The 20,139-nt window shown below is 41.3% G+C and overlaps 1 protein-coding gene across 4 annotated transcripts in view; it reads right to left on the reverse strand.

The window, feature by feature from the left end:
- FAT3 (FAT atypical cadherin 3) overlaps positions 1-20,139 on the reverse strand; it is a 555,551-nt gene that overhangs the window by 83,298 nt on the left and 452,114 nt on the right. For all 4 annotated transcript variants that reach the window (XM_019530348.1, XM_019530346.1, XM_019530345.1 and 1 more), the window contains exons 11-13: positions 13,826-14,022; positions 12,927-13,080; positions 11,218-11,451 (exon numbers count right to left, since the gene is read on the reverse strand). In XM_019530348.1, the coding sequence (XP_019385893.1) occupies positions 11,218-11,451; positions 12,927-13,080; positions 13,826-14,022 (585 nt within the window). The remainder of the gene's footprint in view (positions 1-11,217; positions 11,452-12,926; positions 13,081-13,825; positions 14,023-20,139) is intronic.

Genomic DNA, 20,139 nt, shown 5'->3' on the forward strand with positions numbered 1-20,139 from the left:
TCTTTGCTGTTTCCTTATTGGCTTGGTGGCTTCTTGCTTCATGTATTGGCTGTTTGGGATATTATTTTAAGACGTCTAAGATACACTGTATGGGTAGCCTTGGCAACTGACATGGGGTTCTGGATTCTGCTCCAGAAGGGAGGAACCTATAGGTTAGATATTACAATGTTCAGCATCCTGGTACATAAATCCTAACTCTAAATCACTTTAGGAACTTAGGCTCTTCAGTCATTTAAGGCCTTTTAAAAATTTTACAATCTGAAGGCACACGGATGAGAGAAAGATAAATTATACAAGCAAAGAGGTTGGGGCTATAATGAATGTATATCTTGTTGGCTTTATTATTTAAATTACATGCACACACCCCACGAGAGCCTTCCTACCTAGTCAAGGTTAGTTTCATTACATACACTATCTGCCTAGCAATTGTTGGATATCTAGTTCCTTTGTTCCTGACCTGCTGAGTACTTCTATTTTTATTACAAGCTTGTTAATCTTTCTCTATTGTTGGTTTTGGAATTTGTATCCAAACCTGCAGTTTATGTCAACGGATCTGACTATCTTAAATGAAAATCTATCTATTAACCACGAAGCTATAGAATACCTACTTTCTTATCCATCAATGTGTATCTCAGTCTTTTATCCTTTTTAGTTACTTGCTATTATATAACACTTAGAGACTTTATGACCATATTCTGATCTTCTTACTGTCTGCCCTGCCATCTGAAAATACATTTTTGAACTGGGCCCAATTGAATAGTCCAGCTGTGCACTGGCTATAGCTGGCCCAATTCTTTAAAAAAGTGGGGCCCATTTCTAAGGTCACTGTCTTTCCTCATTACTTCTGGCCACCCCACATTAGACAGCAGTGACCTACTGAAACACAAAATGAAGTGTTTGCTTTCCCGCCTTGAGCTCACTAGCAATTTGAACCTATTATCAGCAGACCTTGAGCTTAATGCAATGAATTCCAGAGGATCAGCCATGTCCCTTGGCCCTTTAGGCAACCAGTATTTTATTTTTATTTAAGTTTAATAGTTTCCTTGGGACTCTTGAAGACTTAGAACACTTCAAGTAATAGAACTTCAGGCAGAACGGATATTAAACCAAGCTCTCAAGATCCCCTCTAAACACATTTTCAGTGGACATAGGGAAACGGAGAGAGAGAGAGAGTGCAAACAAGTGAGAACACACACATCTACAGATACACGTGGATACAATTTTAAACACATAGAGACCCAAAAAACAATGGGTAGCATGCTTGATTCTGTCTCCATGTACCAGTTGGGGAAACTACAGCTTGATACAGATTGACAAAAGTTAAAGGACAGGACAGCATCTATCACTTACTATGCACAAGGGTTGATTGGAGTAGATTTCCAAATGAGACTGGACATTTTCTAGCAAATGTGTTTGTCATTGGAAACAGAGAGTTTGCTAGAACTGAACCTTCTTGAGTGAATGTGCCAGTTTTAACAATTTGCATCATAACAGATCCTCACAGGAGGCGAGAGGCTTCATACCAGCTATGAACTGACTGCCCAGAGGAGCTTTCCATCTATTGACTGCTCTGTGAAATCCTATGAAATATGAACTTTCATTTCTACCCAGGAGAACTTTTACAATCTTTTCTCCAATGCCTGATGAAGGGTGTTTGTGCTTGAAAGCTTGTAATTAAAGGATTTTTTTTTTTTGCAAAAATCTTGTTGGTCTAATAAAAGGTATGATATCTACTACGAGTCCTGATTGCCAGTTTTAACAAAGTTTTCCTTAGGATGGTTTCTCAGGTCCAGGTTGAAATTGTTTATCAAAATTAGACAGGAGCGAGTCCCAACTCAAAGAGTCAAATGATTAAGACACCCACTTAGCATTTTACAGACTAAGGGTCAAGTGCTATTCTACCTCATTCACAGACCAGGGACAAGGACATGGATGTCCCACTTCAGTACCCTAACTGCCGTGCTACAGAGTCAATACTTTCTCCTGGAACTGTTATGCTTTGTCTAATTTCTGACAGTGTGTGACACAGGATACTGGGCAAAATGAATCTGTGGTATGACTCAGTAAATGAAAGTTGCTATGTTCTTATGACATTCATTATATATTCTTTAAACCACAGAGAGATTCAGGCAGAGCAGGCCCTTGAATGTGGGTACCTCACATCCAGGGTAAGTGAGCTAACCATAAGGTGATGGTGTCTCTCTGTCCCTCCATCCCAATGACAAGAGGAGAGTCTGACTGTACTCTGGTGATAAAGGAGCTTGTCTAATGATGGAAGACCCACCCAGGTTCTAATTCTTGATTTTTGAATTAGGCAGATTAAGGATGTTGAGCTCAGGTCTCTCACATCCCATGTAAGCACCCTTGCTCAGTGATATTCTAAGGTGGTCCCTTTGCTGATTTCCATGAAAATTTTCATTTGGCCACAGTTTTCTCTGATGCTGAACAAAAAAATAGATTCAGAAACCTCAAAACATTTTATGAGGTGGAATTTGTTTTTCATCCATTCTGGAGCCCAAATTGGCAAAGCCGATATAAAATGGGCAAGACACACTGGATTTAATTCATCCTCTAAGGCACCTGGACATAACAGATATCCCAATCAGGACCATCCATTTTGTGCTGGATGCAAACAGCTGTTTTCCACTGAACATTTCCACTGCCAAAGGGCTTCTATAGAGGTCTATGCTGATACAATTCACCACAAACCCCACACAAATCAAGCCTGGGAAATGAAAGAATCCAAGCATAAGATAATCAAATAGGAGACATAATAGTACAGAAAGGAGAGTACACTAAGTAATCATACAACATCTTCCCCTGCACTTGTTAGATGTATTTTTGAACCGATAAATGATCTCATAGTGCTCTGTATTATGTTGTGGGGCTACAGTTCTCCTAAAGAGCAGAATGGATGTGCATCTGCAGGCTCTGTTTCCCCAAATGTAAGGAGACACTGTAAAAGTGCACCACAGAGCTTATCAAGTGTGCAGCAGAGACTTTGACTAATAAAGTCCCTAGAATCTTTATTGCCCCCAGACCGGCAGGACTACTTCCCAAAATTACATACTGCCCTGGGGCCGGTGAAGTGTTGCCCATCAAAATGCAGACCATTCTTCAAGTTGTCTTCATATAAGAGGAAACACTGATGCATGGGAGAAATGTGCTCCAATGATTTACTTTGCATTGAATAGTCCCAAATAACACAAGAAGCTCACAGTCCCTTTTCTAAGGTATAGTGGTTTTAACAGTTTCAGTCTACCACCCCCCTCTGAAAAGTCCTGAGCCAAGCTAGCTTGGTATAGGATGGAAACAAAGCCCAGTATGGACTGATATACTTTTTGCATCAGTTCAATCCCAGAGAAAAAATCAGTTCTAAAAGGTAAAAATTAAAAACTTTGGCTATGTTCAAAATCCTACCTTAGTTATAGATCACAGAAGCTGTGGAAAGTAATTCACAAATATCACTAGCAAACTCAAATGCTCAAGATTCTCCAGTACCCACTGTGTCATCAAAGATCAGCACACAAATGGGAAAAAGTAGGGGCAAGGAATCATTCTACCAATAGCTGTGAAGACACTGACCAAGAGCGCCTTTACAATTGCAGGTAAATGTGCAATGGGAAATAAATGTGCTATACACACAATCGTGCCTCTTATCGTGCCACACATGCATGCCAGAAGGCGTGATTGTGGGACTGAAAATCAGACCCCATCATGCTTTACTGCCAGTGCCCCTTTACCAGCAATAGGCAAGCTCCCATGCCTTGAAGCCCCCACAGCTGATGGGTCTCACAACTGGCTAATTGTGCTTTAAGTGTAACCTGTAGATGGATGGGGGGATCAAGTAACATAAAGAATCACTGCCTTAAGAAACAAAGAAGCAAACAAAAAATGCTTGGTTTACAGCCAATACAAAGGTATGTCCTGTCTCTAGTAAAGCTAGGTTGCTAACCAAAAGCTCTATAAATCAGCCTGATAATGGATGACAGCGTCAGGCAGGGGCAGACACAGCCACATCTGAAGCAGTGCTTTCTAAACATAACACCAGAAATAGATTATTAGCACTGGCCAATATTTTTTCTGTATGTCGCCTCTTTCTCTTGCTAGCGCTTGCTTTGCTAGGAATAGCAGTATATGGCACGTATGCATAAAGGGGTGACATGCAATAAAATTGCTTTCTGTACCCATTTCCAATGGGAAATAACTCTTCAGTGTTTATTTCAATTTGTTTAGTTATTTTTCAGTTACTGCTTGTATTTAGCTGGTCTATTGTTTCTCACGAACAAGATGCCATGCCTAGTCTTTGCTATGTGGTTGCTCTAGGCTAAACAGAACTAGGATGACCATATGTCCTGGATTCGCTGGGACAGTCCCAGATTTCAGAAGCTGTCTCAGCATCCCAGTCATTGAAGGAAACTGAAGCAAAATTCTCAGATTGGTAAGAACCTGCAGCCAAATCCAGCTCCCGAGTCAGGTGCTGGGCATGTGCAGCCAGGTTCATGCCAATCTAGGACTTTTACTTAAATTTTCTGCAGGAAACACAGCTAATGAGTTGCTTTCTGGTTTGGATCCTGCTGGGCTGCAAGGAGAGTCGCCAGTACAGTAGAGTTGGGATCGAGGGAATGGTGCACACTGGAAGCCACAGGGTCAGGGCTGTGTACACATGTGCATGCACATGGGGGTTGGGGGGGGAGTCAGGGAGGATGGGGTGTGTGTATGTGTGCACTCATGAGTGTGCAAGCTTGTCTGTGTTGTTCTTTGTGTGCATATACGTGCAGGACTGCATATGTATGTGTGTGGACCTGGGAGCTGCTGCATCATGGCTCTGTGTGTGGGTGTGTGTGCCTGTGTGCACACACTGGTGCGTGTTGGCACTCATGTTGCCCCCCTTCCACTCCTCATCCTGGATTTCTTACCCCATCCCACATTTCCCTCAAATTATTATGGTCACCCTACATGTAACCCTTGCAACCTTGTAAACAGGCTAATGTAGTCAGCCATTACTCTGACTGGCTGACAGCTTCTTCTTGGCATCCATTCTAGTCTATTCAGTCTAGTGCCCCATCCCTCTTGATTGACATGCACCCCCAACATTTTCTTAAAAAGTAATATATTTGTGTCACAGGTAAGAGGCAGATCCTACCATGTTTCTGTGATACTGAAAGCCTTGGGGATCCCAGAGGATAAGTAACCTTCTGTCACAGTAAGTTGTACCCTGTGTATGCAGCTCACCTACACTAAGGAGTAGCACTGCCTATATACATGTATAGTTACACTGGTACAAAGATCCCTAATGTGAACAGTCCAGCCACACAGCTCAGAAGCAGAGATGAAGTGATCCCAGCACATAAATCAAATCAGACTAAAGAAAGAGCATGGAAAATGTGATAGGTTGAAGATTTAATCCTGCCAATAGTACAGGAAGCTTAGCCTGCAGAGAAAAAGTCACCCCTTTGCCGTCTGGCCAGAAGAAAAGCACTAAGCATCACTGCCTGAAAATAAACCAACTGGTATACTACTATCTTCATTTCACCCATGAACCCAGATGAGCTTTTAGCTAAGGTTCATAATTGTGGAGCTGTGGCTCTTTAGCCATCCAATTAATTTTCCTGAAAGAACTCTGAATTTTCATTCACGTTTCTCTCTAATTTCCTCCTCCCTATTGATAGCTTATAATTTCCCCTAGGTTTGGGGAAATTAGCTTTTTTGAAGTACCAAGTATATTAATGGTTAGGATTGTCGTCTCTTGTCCCGACTGAATGTAATCAGATCATGGTCACCAGTCTCCAGCCAACTGCCAACATATATTACAGTGCTCAGTTCCTTTTCATCTGTAAAAATGAGGCTCAAAATAGAATTACCTTGTGTTGGGTGTAATACCCCTTGTGTAACAAACTCTAATGATGTTTTACTACTGGCTGCATAAGACCTCCAGCATGTGTCTTCTGTAATGGACTATGTGAATAAAAGACTAGGTAGAAGAAGTTTGTTAGGTTTATAAAAAACTTCTCGTAGAAAACACAAATTCTCGAGGAAGAAAGTGAATAGCTGGACCTCCTAGCTGACCAACTCAAATGTCAAGCTTTAGAGACAGATTTTTTAAAGGTATTTAGGCAGTTTTTTGTCTTTCAGCATCTAAATATCTATAAAATATGGTGGTTGCTTTCAGTGTTACTCTCATACAACAGTTGTTTCGCTCACTGTTGATTCAGGCAGATCATACACAAGAGATTCCACATATCAGACTGCAGTGATGTCTCCTAGGGAACCTCTCTATCATACTGTACAGCCAGCACAGGAGAAACCTGCATCTCTTGCCTCTCAAATCACCACCTCACATAACAGTAGACTGGTGAGTATTTTACTGGCTTATAGGAAACTAGGCATTTCCAGTGACAGTGAGTGGCAATGCTGCACTGTTATCTGACATTACAGTTATTGGTGCACTTTATCAAAGAGAGATCTGTATTTCTTGTGGTCATGAACCTACAATATTTGGAGGTGTTCATGGAATGCCATGCACATTTTCTTGAATTTGTTTTAGTGATATGGCATATGTAGTCTCTATATATAGGTAGCATCAAGCTGTGTTCTGTCTTATCACCATATCTTTATACGAATTGTGGTATTTAATATAAATGTATTTCTTATAAGTTATAGTAAGGCCAGGATTGCACAAAATGATAATATTTTCAGGTGTCACCATCTAAACCAGGGTGGGCAATTATGGCCTCACAGGCTACACAGGCAGTTTCAAGGACCTGTTGTGGGCTGGTCAGCACCCATCACCTTCACAATAGCTCATGAAACCTGGAGCCCAAGGGGCCTGTGTCTTCTCCCTGCCACTGCCAGTGGCCAGTAGCAGCTAAACATACAGCTCTGGCCCGTGCCGGACTCACCATGGCTGGAGAGGACCAGTTCTGGACCAGCTAGAATCCAAGCGCACAGCCCCGTTCCCAGCCCTGACCTACCCCAGTTCTGCCCTGGCCACAGCAGACAGCTCCAGACCAGCCTGGGACTGGTGCACACAGCACTGGCACTGGCCTGCCCCACCCATGATGAGTGGAGGCAGCTGGGCAGAAGTTGCTGCTGGGCGTGGGGGAAAAGTTGCCACTTCATCTTGTGGCTGCTGGGCTCTTCTTGCTGTGGACACCCAGAGCCCATGCCCAGGCTGGCTCCTCCCCACTGGGCAGCACAGAGGTGGCACTGGTGGTGATGGTGGTGGAGAGGAGCTGCAGGACAGCCCGGGCATGGGCTCTTGGTGGCTGCAGCAATAAGGGTCTGGTAGCAGCAAAGGGGGGTGGCTGCTTTTCCTTCTTCCCAGCTGCCACCACTCATTAAGGGCAGGTGGGTCTGGAGCGTGCACAGGGTGGCCTGGGGCCAGGCTCTACATGTGGGTCCTGGCTGATCTGCAGATGGTTCACTCTGGACAGGGCAGGTCTGGAGTAGGTATGGGGTGGGCTGGGGCCAGGGTTGTGTGTGCAAGTCCCAGCCAATCTCTTTAAGTCCCAGGGCCAGCAACAGCATCTGGAAGGAGTCACTGCTGCCTTGGCCGCCTAGAAATGGATTCCAGCAGGCACACAGCACCTGGGCCAGGCAGGACTGAGGGACCCACTGCAAGCCAGTCAAAGTCCCTCCATGGGCTGTATTTTGCCCACCCCTGGTCTAAGCAATGGCTGAGAGAAGTAATTATAGAAGATCAGCATCTGACATGGGAACATTTGATATCCAGTTGAATAGGCACTTCCAGACATGTTCTGAGCTCCATCACCCAGGACCTTCCATGCAAAGATGAATTTACATTTTAAAAGAATAGACCTGGCTAGTCAGAGAAGGGTATTTCTAACAGCGGGGAAATTAAGTGATAGGCGGTATCTATACCGGGGCAGACAAAGTCTGGTCCATGGACTGATTCAGGCCATGGTAGACTCCATTTCCCAGCAGCCCCTGCCTGGGTCGCTGCAGCTGGTTTCACGGAGACCCCAGCAACGGAAGCATCATGACAGTGCAGGGCTGGGATTTCCAAGGAGCCTGGCCCCTGCAGTGCTGGCAGGGCGAGGAGCTAGGTGGTGAGGTGATCCGGGGCTTGGAGCTTGCAGCAGTGGCAGCGTGGTCCAGAGCTGGGGCAGAGCCACAATCTGCTGCCCGCGTGACCCAGGCAGGGCCATGCAGGCAGCAGATCAGAGCTCTGCCCAGCTCGGGACATGATGTCACCACTTCAAGATCCCAGCATCCACCCTGGACCAGCTCCCCACCCAGCTGCACACCCTGCCAGTCTCCATGGAAACCCCGGCCTCATGCTGTCACAGTGCTTCCACTGCTGGGGTCTCCATGGAAACTGGCCTCATGGACGTGGGCAGGGGCTGCTGGGAAATGGAGTCCGGCCACGAGGCAGATTCACCATTTTGCCTACCCCTCTCTATATTCTTCTGGTCATCGTTACAGCAGAAAGGATGATGTATGTAAATGGACAGATAAGAAACCATACTTAAGCTTTGCCTTCAAAGCAAGTTGTTTCTTTAGTTTGCTCCTGGGCACAGGGAAGGACTTTAGGCCCCCAGCCAGTTAGCTGAGTGAAACATGGTGACAGAAAAACTTGCAGGAGGTCCTGGCAGGAGGATCAGAGGCAGGAGCTGCTTTTTAACCTGTTGAGCTGGATAAGTGCTGCCTTGTCAGGTGTTAGATGCAGGGGAAGATCAGATTATTGTTCTGATATATTCTCGTGTTTGTTTATTCTTATACCTCAGCCTGTATCTCAACATATGGTTACTGATTTCTAATGTTTGACCTTGTTTCTATAATAAATCTTTTTGTTATTTTTTAGAATTTACTATGGTCAGTGATAAAGGTGATTTCAAGGCATTTGCCCATACAAGCAGGCCTCTTCCAAGGAAACAGGAATCTATCATTTCTGACTGCCTGACTGGAGCAGGGTGTGATTCTTCCAGCCGGAAAAATCCCCTCTGCTGAGACCTGGCATTCCTTGTGGAGGGATAGTATATAGAGATAGCATGCAGAGACCTAAGCACTTTATACTGGAATAAGCCAAAGGCAAGTCTCTTTGAGTGAACTTGGAAAAACATGGCCCTCTCCATTTTGTCTCCCTCTAGCCTGTATGCCTGGCTAGGTACGGTTAGAAGCTACCAACTGCAAACCCAAGGAACAATGCAGTTTGACTAGCTCATTCTTAAATTTCTGGAGCTGGCCTTCTAAAAATAAAAGCACCGAATATTTTAAATATGCATTAGTCAGTTTAGGACCCGATCCTGAAAACCCCCACATACTTCAAAGGGTCTCTTAGGATATGCTTAGCCCTTAATCAGTCATCCAAGGCACATCTCCTATTGTAAATGATGCATTCAGTAGTAGGTATTGCATAATAAAACTCTTCAGTAATCTGAGCAGTGGCACTGAACTTTAATCCTACCCATAAATTGCCTTAATTATCTTAACGGTGTCTGACCAAAAGTTCATTCAATTTTATGCTTGCCTAAACTGCTATGTTACATTTAGCAGTAAGAGGTACTGGATCCACATAACTTCTCTTCTAAGTTTCTCTTTGCTGGCTTCATTCCTTTCTTCATGGCTGTGGAATGTGCAAACAGCACTACAATCCCCAGTCACTCTTCACCTTTCCTGCAGTTGTAATATATGGCACTTCAATGATTCAGATAGCACACAAAATTGACAGATGCTAAGACTGATTATAAGATGCTTCCTGGATCCTGAAAACACATTCCTGCAGGCTGAACAGATGCTTTCAAGAAGGAGCCCTGCAAAGCTCTACCGAGATTTAACTACTCCATATCTGTACAGTACTAAAATGCCCTATCCTGCTTCACTCCTTCCTTCCCCTGTCGGGACCCTGTTCTTTTGGAGTAAAAGAACACTGGTTTATATAAAAACAGACTCACCTTTTATAAACCAGACTCACCCTTGCATCTTGTACAGTCCCTCTCTGATGCACTGCTTTGAATGTTAAATGAAGTCTCTCCCTTTTTGTATTCATCACATGTATCCCCCATAAGTTATGCAGGCTCAGAAGGAAAACACTGCAGTTGGATCAATTTTCCATAGTTCACCATCTCATTATGTAATGTTAAACTTAGAATCAACTTTTACCGACAACTTTAAATCTTAATTCTTTGCTGTCCTTTTCCCTCCATCAACCGTCACTTCATGTATGAGAAAAACCTCTAATTAAAACAGCAGCGAAAGCAACAACACTGGGTTTCCAACACATTTAGTGGCCTAACAGTAATTGGCTTCTTCACTACAGGGCAGTATAATAAATTGGAATTGTGATTTTTCAACCAAGGCACATAATGCAGTTTTTTTTATATACAAAGTAATGAATGTTTGATGCTCCTTTACTGACCACGGCAAATTTAAACTAGCAGCCTCAATAAAAGGGGACTACCAACATAGGGGAAATACTATTCAAGAAATATTTATTTTTTCCTTCAGTTAAAAATCTTATTTTTAGGTACAGACACTCATGCCATACTTCATAAAACATCTCCCCCTCCAAACAAATAGGGAAAATCAGTCTGTATAAATCTGTTTGAAGGCAATAAGATGAAAAATATGAGAGGTTTTTACAGTTTTGTATTTGTTTTACAAGAAAAAAAAGTCTTCAATAAATGTGCCTAATATTCATGTAAAACCTCTATACATAGCAAATGACTACAATTAAAAACAATCTTCAAAGAAACATAGTATATAACATACACAAAAGTTTTATGTTGGGGTAAGTTGCCAAAAATTGGAGTTATACGTCGTAAAGCTGTAGGAAAACTGTGATGAATCAGGACCTATTTTTTCTGTACGACTATAGAGCTTTGTGGTACATGGCCATATAACTTAATGCCACAAAATGGGCATGGAGAACTTCAGCTTTAAGGGAAACCAAGATCACTGCAGAGTGAAAGTTAGAGCTTATCCCGAAATTCAAGGCTGCTACCAGTGATCACTATAATAATAGTTTAGTGACTTCAGACTTCTCTGACTACTACAATACAGTACTTATTTGCCTATGACTTAGCATGTCACACCCAGAAACAGGACTTTCAATGGGCAATAACAAAGGAATGAACATACGGTGGGAAGGGAAACACAACAAGGTGAATAAGCAGAGAACGGGCAATGAGAGAAAGGCATCTCAATAACAATTCCACCAATCCACAATTATTCTTAGAACTACTGCTCACTTACCTACATCAGGATCCATGGCTTGGACTCTTGTTAACAAAGCTTTAGTGGCTGTGTTCTCATAGACGCATGCCATGTAATGATCAGATGAAAATACTGGGGGATTATCATTAATATCTTCCAAAATTAGGTGGATTTCTGATTGGCAGAACCTACCACCTCCATCTGTTGCCCTGGCAACCAAGTGGTACACAGGAATTTTCTCTCGGTCCAACGGGGCCAAGGTTTTCAACTCCCCTAAAATAGGTTAAAAGTAGATAACTTCATTATTAAGATAACAGAAAATGATATTTTAGATACTGTACGCACCAAACAATCTTCTCTTTCTCAGGAAAACAAAAGATTAAAAACCTGTCTACAACTGACAACTCTCTTCCTCTCCCAACTTTATTTTTTGCTTCATTTTTGAAGCCAAGACAGTTAACTGCCAGTACAAATGCACTAAGAGTCAACCAATTCTGGTGACCTTCAAAGTTTACAATTTCACTCAAGGATGAGAATATCATATACAGTATTTTTATGTCTGTCTTTTTGTTGCTTTCATAATCTCCATGCTCCTCTAGATTGCTAAAAGTGCACTCTAAATCTAGTGATGCCAGCTGAAATAATCAATTGTAAAGTTTCCTAATGACAATCTGTGCCGACAAACATGCTCGTAGTCCCAGTCGATGCTTCCGCCTTCTTTGTTAGATCAGATTTCTCACTCTCATACACAGACATAAGTTATAGCTTAAAGAAAGGATACAAGTTTGACAAGTATCATACGGTATCTGGTTTACACTGCATGAGTTCTATGTATGATCTGTTTTTCATAATACAGTCTTCAACCATTAACATATAAGCAAAGCATCCAGTATTAGTTACTTGGATGTGTATTGCACTTCTGTCAGGGGATAACAGCTCACCTTCCACCCACTATAAATACCTCCAATTGCTCCACCCTCCATCCATCATACCAATAAAATAGTACCACTATCAGCTTCAGTGCCTCCTGTTATCAAAGGAGAAGACAAATCCTCTAGGGAAAGACTTGATTCAGTAACATGCAAGCCCAAAGCACGATGGTAAAGTAGAAGATGAAGATCCAGATATGTAACTGATTTTATTTAGATTTAAAGCATGAAGCAATAATTCCTGAATTTAACTATAGATATGTAAAAATATACCACAAAAAAAGAGCAAGGACTTCTCAAGAAACAAATTAAGAATACCATATAATATGCCACTCTGCCCTGAAATGTTTTATATGGGATCTTCCTCAGAAGTAGGGGTATGTAATGTTTCTTGCTATTTGCCACAAGGGTCAGTCAGTACATCTGGGCCATTCCAGACCACCATGGAAGAAGCGGATTCAAAGCTGGGGCTGTTTCTGAACCATGCCCTTTCATAAAGAAAAGTGCCTTTGATGCCTGCAATGGAGGTCTTGTTACGAAACAGAAGGATTAAACCTTTTCTAACTGGATATTCATGTTAATGAATACCCAATCTAATCAAAGGAGTCTGTTAGCCTCTACTGTCCTATAAATGTCACTTTAAAGGTGGGCACTGATGTCTGCTTGAATATAAACGATTGTCACCAGAAGTTCACAGGCTTCCACTTGTGACACTTTAATGGAAAATACATTAGCACTATGCACAGAGAACCCTGATCTCAAATGATGCCCAGAGGTTAATAATGTCATTTAGGGAGAGTTTTATTTTTGTTATCTTACCATTTTCTGGATCTAAGAAAAATTTATTGTTCCCAGACCCATACAGAGAATATCGAACTTCGCCATTGGACCCAATGTCTGCATCTTTAGCACTGATCTTAAGGATGACTTTGTTTGGCGGAATGTCTTCAGGAAATAATGCTGTATATGTAACCTGTGGACAAAAAACAGAAAACATGGGGGGCACAATAGTAGCGGACTATACAGTCTTTGTACAGCTGTCATCTTTCACGGCAACTCCCTGTAGCATGTGCCCTTCCTTGTACCGTCAACATTTTTATATAAAAGAAACATTTTCTTTATGCTAGGTTAAGTTGTTAGTATTACTTCTCAAGTTTTTAAGCATCCTAGAAGCAATTAAATAAAATAAAAACAGTACGAGGACTATAAAGGAACAAAAAGCGGCCAGAGCTTTTACATTGTCTTCCTTTATGTTTCCTTAAAAATTCCTCTGGTTGAACCAACATTTTTGCCAGTATATCTTTGATGGTAAACACAGATGTGCTAGTGCAGGCAGGATTCTCTAACAATAATCAGAATTGGCCTAGACCTCTAGTTAAAAACCTGGCGACTGTGCCCAGGCTACTTGGATTCTTCCACTGTTGTTACCTCTGATACAGTCTCACCAATGATAGTGCAATAAAGGAGAAGTTAAGAAAAACATCAGAAAGCTTAGCTCCACTGCTATTTTCTTTGGAATGTTGCCTTTTGTTTTCTTGAAATTACTTAGTCCCATTACAACCCCCCGCAATGTTCAAGACCTTTAACTAGGTTTGTAACTGAATAGAGTTATGAAAAAGAAATAAAAAGTGAAGCAATTAGTACATTATCATGCTACCTATAAGAAAACATCACTTTCAATAAAATATTCCACATTCCAGTAAAAAATGGTGACTAACCTGGTCACAGACAGGACTATTATCATTCACATCAGTGACTGTCACTTCCACAGCAGCTTGAGTTACAAAGAGTCCATCAGTAGCAGTGATGTTAAGATAATAAATGTCTTGCTCTTCCCGATCTAGAGGCCTCTTTACATAAACTTTCCATTCATTCTGAACCAATCCCAAGGCAAACTTTCCCTTGGGATTCCCTCCTACAATGAGACAAGCAATAAGCAACACTTTAAGAAGAGCTACAGAAGCTTTGCACTTGCATAAAGATAAATACAGGTTGATCTCAGAAGTCCCACGGATAAGCTGCCATAATTTGTTCTACACTGATAACTGCTTTCAGTGGTAAACTTTTGAAACCTGAAACGAGAAGACAGTCCCAGTGTTTGTTGTCCCTTGTATGCCTGGTATGAAAGTAAAATAATAAGTTTCAAAGAAAACAAAATCCATTTAGCAAAGCTGAAGATGATCTCTTGTTTAGTTCCCCTGAAGGGCAATCATATTCAAACTGTGAACAATCAATAGTCTTCTCTGGATGGTACAATTGTCTTTCCACTTAGTCTCAAGAGAGGATGTAATACATGGTAGCTCTCGTTACCAAGACAATTTCATTAGCTGTTGATTATGCAATCAAGGAATAGCAGTAGGTTCTATTAAAGAATTCTCTAATGAAAGCTTTATCATACAGCTGTGCTCTTCTTAGACTCATTAGAATTCTAGCTTAAAAAAAGTTTACATGACACAAGAAGACACATTAGTATTAAACAGCCCTAACGAGAGGTCATTTAAGGAGCAGTTCAAAGATAAGCGCAGCAATTAGATCAAATTTATCAGAGAGTGAAAGCGAGTGAAAGCCAGTGAAGAGTGGAGGATATGAAGCAGAACAGCTTTTTATTATGCTGAAACACTGACACTGAACCTGGCAATATTACTTTTCCACATCATTAAACTGTATGGTGACAAAAGCAGACTGCGAGATAGAAAGACCTGTCCTCATCATCCTCAGCGAGGGTAGTCATGTCATTTCACACAGTGAAGGATGCAAGGAATTAAAACAGGCATGGCACTTGATCATTAACATTTTTAATGGTTATTTACACCTTCATTCAAGATGCTACAATCCCCTGACTCTCCTGTAAGATCACCTTCCCTGCTATAGCATTCTCCAAGCCTTTGTCAGATTAGCTTGTAAATTCTTTAAGTCAGGTGCCCTGTTTTCTTGTGTGCATGTACAACATCTAACACACCACTGGGCTGTAAAACTAACTGTTCACATTTGCCAGATTCAAGTAGAGTTCCCCCTGCTCACAGTCCTGCCAGTCCTCGTCAGGGTTTTAGAAAAACAGGGCAGAGGAAATCTGAATTTCTGAGCTAAAAACTAAAGTGTTTTTTTTTTGTATAACACAGCTGAAGATGAGGGCACATACTGAAATGTATCCCCTCTTTTTATTTAAATATTCAAGACTGCATATCTAGCTTTTGTAAACTACTCCGTCTCCATTAAAACCAATGAAACGATGTCAATTTACTTCCATTGAGATCAGGATACAAGTCTTTCTTGCTAAACAACACCATTTATATTGACTCGTAGTTGAGCTAAGAAATGATTTTGTGAAGATCATAGATTTTCTGTGATTAGGTGGCTACATTTCTACTGTACTTTTAGAAGACTCATCTGTGCTCCTATTAAGATGGAAAGCTCATGTATTAACCTTTGGAACACCTTCACTTTACAGCAAAACTCTCCTTTAGGCTCCATATCTAAAGGGTTTCATAGACCTCCCCAGTATCCAGTGATTTCTGAGAGACCACAGGGTGGCTCAAAGGCAGGATGAATCAGGCCCTTGATGAATACATGCTGTTATAAAAAACAGACTTAGAAAAGGGTCTCTCTATTTCACTATGCATCAAGAGCGGGATACAAAAGCATGTTAAGCCCATGGCAGCCTTTCTGCTGACTTTGGTGCCTTATGAAGGTCCAAAATGAGGTGTCAGTAAAAGGCAGACACATGGGGCCAGAGTCTAGGCTACCTATTAGGCATGTTAGTGGCCTTCAGTGCCTAATGCAGTTCTATTCCACCCTGCTATGACCATGAAAAATGGTTATAATAGAAGTTGCTTCTCTACTTTTCTGTGACTCAGTGTTAACAGCTAGATGATAAGTGTGCTACACACTGAGGTGCAATGGAACCGGGTGGAACAGAATTGTATAGGTACCTAAGTTTACTTAGATGCCCAGCAAGTGGAATAGAATATGGCCCATAACAATTAACATTAAAATATCTCCATTTTAAGTCTTAGCCTCAGTGTTAGAAGTTCAGGTCTCCTCCACAGCTGGTTGCACCTGCTCACAACAAGCCTCCTGTTGCATGCCATTAACAAATCAGTGTGAAATTTGCCTATTTTTACCATTATCATGACATGGAAGTTCTTTTAAGAAAGAGAATGGTTAAGAGCAAACAGTTAATAAGAAGCAGGAAACCCAAGTCATGTATACTTGCTAAGTAGAAGGGAAAGGTAAAATCTAATTAAAATCAGTTGGTGGTTGCTACGGTTAATAGTAATGCTAGCTTTGAGCAACTCCAAAATCATTACTACTCTGGTGTTGGGGAGATGGGCTTTAAAACACATACTGGGAATTTTGGAAGCATATATAAACTATGGTCCATGTGATCACACATTTCTGTCCCTTTAAAAAAAAAATCTATTTGCAAGGCCAAGAAACCTCGGGTAATATGCAGAAAACATGTGAAACAAAGGGTTGATTCACATCTCTTTCTTCATTATCTTTCATTTCTCACTACTCAGCGCTGCCTCTACATGTTGCTGACGAAAGAACTGCAGGCAGATCAGAAATAATGAGATGTAAACAGAAAAATACTGTCATGGAAATAGTCTTAAAAGGAAAAGAAAAAAAAAGGAAAACAAGCAGTGGCCCAGGGAACCATTTTCTAGCACTCACATGTATGCCCTGCTGCAAATCTCATTCTGCAGTGATTAATTAACTTTTCCACTAACATATTTAAGCAGATTCTGTGTCCTAAGGGCGTTCTAATTAATTAGTTTTTCACTCTGAATAATGTAGATTTTCTAAACGGAAGCCTCCTGACTGCCAGTATTAATGGATTCTTTAAAATCTGTTGGCAGTTTTCTTATGTTCTCCTTTGAATGTCACAACACTGAAGTGTTAGCTACTATAAAATCAAAAAAAAAGAACTTTATAGTCAGGCTTTGAGGCTGAGAGAATCTGCATTATCTTTCATCTTTTCTTATTTGAAGTTTAAATAATGCCGTTTTCCCCCTGCCTCAACTTTCTAGTCAGCAAATGGTACAAAGCCAACTTGTGCTCCAGTTGAATGAAAGGAAAGCCAGCTAAACACAATGAAATCCACAGACATGATGACCCAAAATAAACAAATCTTGACAGACATCATTACGAAAGCACACATACATTAACCTGAACCAGCTAAAAGGGAAGCTGAAGCTTACATGTTGACAATGCAAGTTTTCACTGTGTCTTCTGTACCCGTAGTGCATACTACAATATTTAACAATATACTTTATTTATTTTATGTCTTTGGGTCTGTTGTTTATCTCCTGATTTAGAAACTTAGAGTTCCTATCAGGAATGCAGTCAGCTTTTCCCACATTAGAACCAATAGCATTTATCCAGATTTAAGAGACTTTACATGTTCATTGAGCTGCCCACATCATAAATCCAGCCCACTATCACCCCCCGGGATTCAAGCACAATATTTTTTACCTTGCAATTCTTCACACACATACCTTCTCTCCTAGGCTCTAAGAGGTGTTTGTCTCCAGTACCACTAAGGAACAGAGCTTTGTGTTTATTCTTTTTTTATCATTCACTCTAGCTAAGGAACTGACCAGAGGTGTTTAAGATGAGCATAAAGAATAAAATATTGACCCTCCCTGAGATGCCAGATATACATATACACTGTGTGGGTGTTTGATGTGTGGGCTTGGTGGTAGTGTTTTCTTTTGTTCTGTGTTTTGTTTAAAACCTCAGTGTCCTCCAGGAGGTGCAAATGTAGGCTGGATCAGCAGTTGTGACCTGCATTGAATGTGTAGAGGGTCATGACCACTTTTCTCCACCAAGCATAAAGTGGCATCTGCCCTGGAGGAAAAGATCCAAAGCTTGGAAGGACAGGTGCCCACACGACATTATATCAAGGGAAACAAAGATTGCTGGGACAGGAGTTATGAGAGGCTTGTACTGGCGAGACCAAAAAGAAAAGAGAAGTGGCAGTATGTAACAACTAGGAGGAGGAGTCCCAGAATTCAGAAGGAGAGGATTAAAGTAATGGAAAGCTTTGAGGTGGCACAGCTGATGGAAAGGCAGAGGAGAGGACATGTGCAGGAATGATGCACAGGAGTTGGCAGTCTAGGCAGCAGGATGTGCAGGGTCCCAGGAATGAGGGCTCTAGGAAAAGAAAAGTAGTAAGTTTTGGTGACTGACTCCCTCTGCAGAGGAGAGAGGCACCAATTTCTCATCTGGATTTGGGGTCCTGAGAGGTGTGCTATCTGCCTAGAGCCCAAATTCAGTATGTCATAGAAAAAACTACCAAAGCTCATTCATCTCTCAGACTAGTACCCTTGAAACTCAAGATACTATGCTTCATCTAAAAGACTATTTTTCTATGCATTTTGTGTGTGTTGTGTTTCCTCAGGTATAGCTTTATGCAGTGAATGCCATTCTTGCCATTTATTTTCTTTTCCCTTTAATTCAGTGATCCATACTTGCTTAAAAGTTTGTAATGAACAGTTCGTGCATGACTATATATAGAGTAGTGTTCTGTGTCTCAAAATGACTTCAGATTGACGTAGTTACTTTGGAAAAAATAGGCAGCCAGTCTGATCCCATGAAATAGTCAGATCCAGTATTTGAGTTCATTTTCGGGCAAAGTAAAGAGTTAGACTCAATGTTTCATTAGTGAGACCCTTTCTATATGTTAACAGGTTTTTAGCCAAAGTTTCTAGGGTATTTCATTCTAGCAATTGCAATCATACCACATATATTTTAATAACTTTTGTTTTTTCAGACTAATGTTTTTAGAATTTAGTATAACATTTGGAAATACTTTCAAGCGTGTTAAAGTGCAATATAAATCAAACTCAAAATCAGAAAAATAGTTTTATAATTTTCAGACCCCATACAAATGTTACTCTAAATATGTTTTTAAATTGGTAGTACTATATTTACTTGAATAGAAGATGACCCTAATTATAAGATGACCCCTCAATAATTAAATTCTATATATGGAAAATTTATAAATTTGTTAAAATTTTCCAGGTATAGAATCTAATTATTGGAGGTCCAACTTGAATTTGTCCTCTTACCACTATTACATCAGGGAAAATAAACCTGGGAAAAGGGGAGGGGGAGGCATCACTTAGCTAATCCAGAATTGGTGTATGTTACCTTTTTTCAAAATTGCTGCAAGTTTTTGCACAGGCACTCCATAAGCATACCTTTGAGCACCACTTTGGCACCTACTTCTATGGAGTACAAAATATGCATGTTATTAGTCCAAAGCCAAAGCCTCGTGGTTCATCACGTAAGTCATTGGGTTGGGCCCCACCAGAGTCAACAGCATTTTAAGCCATGGTGGCCCCACAGCTTAGCTTTGCTCAAAATGTGTGCGCATTCCAGATACACCCCACAAAGGATCCATGTGCTACTTAGGCCCCACTAATGACTAGAACAGGGTGTTGTTGTCACAAGTCCTGGGATGCTCCAAAAATTTATGTTCAGATGAGGTGCAGGGCAACCTCATGAAGGGCGAAGTCGCGCTAATCATAGAAATCATAGAAAATGAGGGTTGGAAGGGACTTCAGGAGGTCATCTAGTCCAACCCCCTGCTCAAAGCAGGACCATCCCCAACTAGATCATCCCAGCCAAAGCTTTGTGTAGCCAGGTCTTAAAAACCTCCAAGGATGGAGGTTCCACCACCTCTCTGGGTAACCTGTTCCACTGTTTTTCTACCTCCTAGTAAGAAAATTCTTCTTAATACTTCATTTAAACTTCCCTTGCTACAACTTGAGACCATTGCTCCTTTTTCTGTCATCTACCACCACGGAGAACAGTCTAGCTCCATCCTCTTTTCAGGCAGTCAAAGACTCCTATTAAATCCCCTCTGACTCTTCTCTTTTCCAGACTAAGTAAGCCCAGTTCCCTCAGCCTCTCCTCAGAAGTTGTGCGCCCCAGCCTGCTCATCACTTCCATTGCCCTCCACTAGACTCTCTCCAATTTGTCTACATCATTTCTGTAGTGGGGAGAGAGGCAAAACTGAACACAG

Source organism: Crocodylus porosus, unplaced genomic scaffold, assembly GCF_001723895.1.
Source record: "Crocodylus porosus isolate Cpor-Errol unplaced genomic scaffold, CroPor_comp1, whole genome shotgun sequence".
Lineage (NCBI taxonomy): Eukaryota > Metazoa > Chordata > Crocodylia > Crocodylidae > Crocodylus > Crocodylus porosus.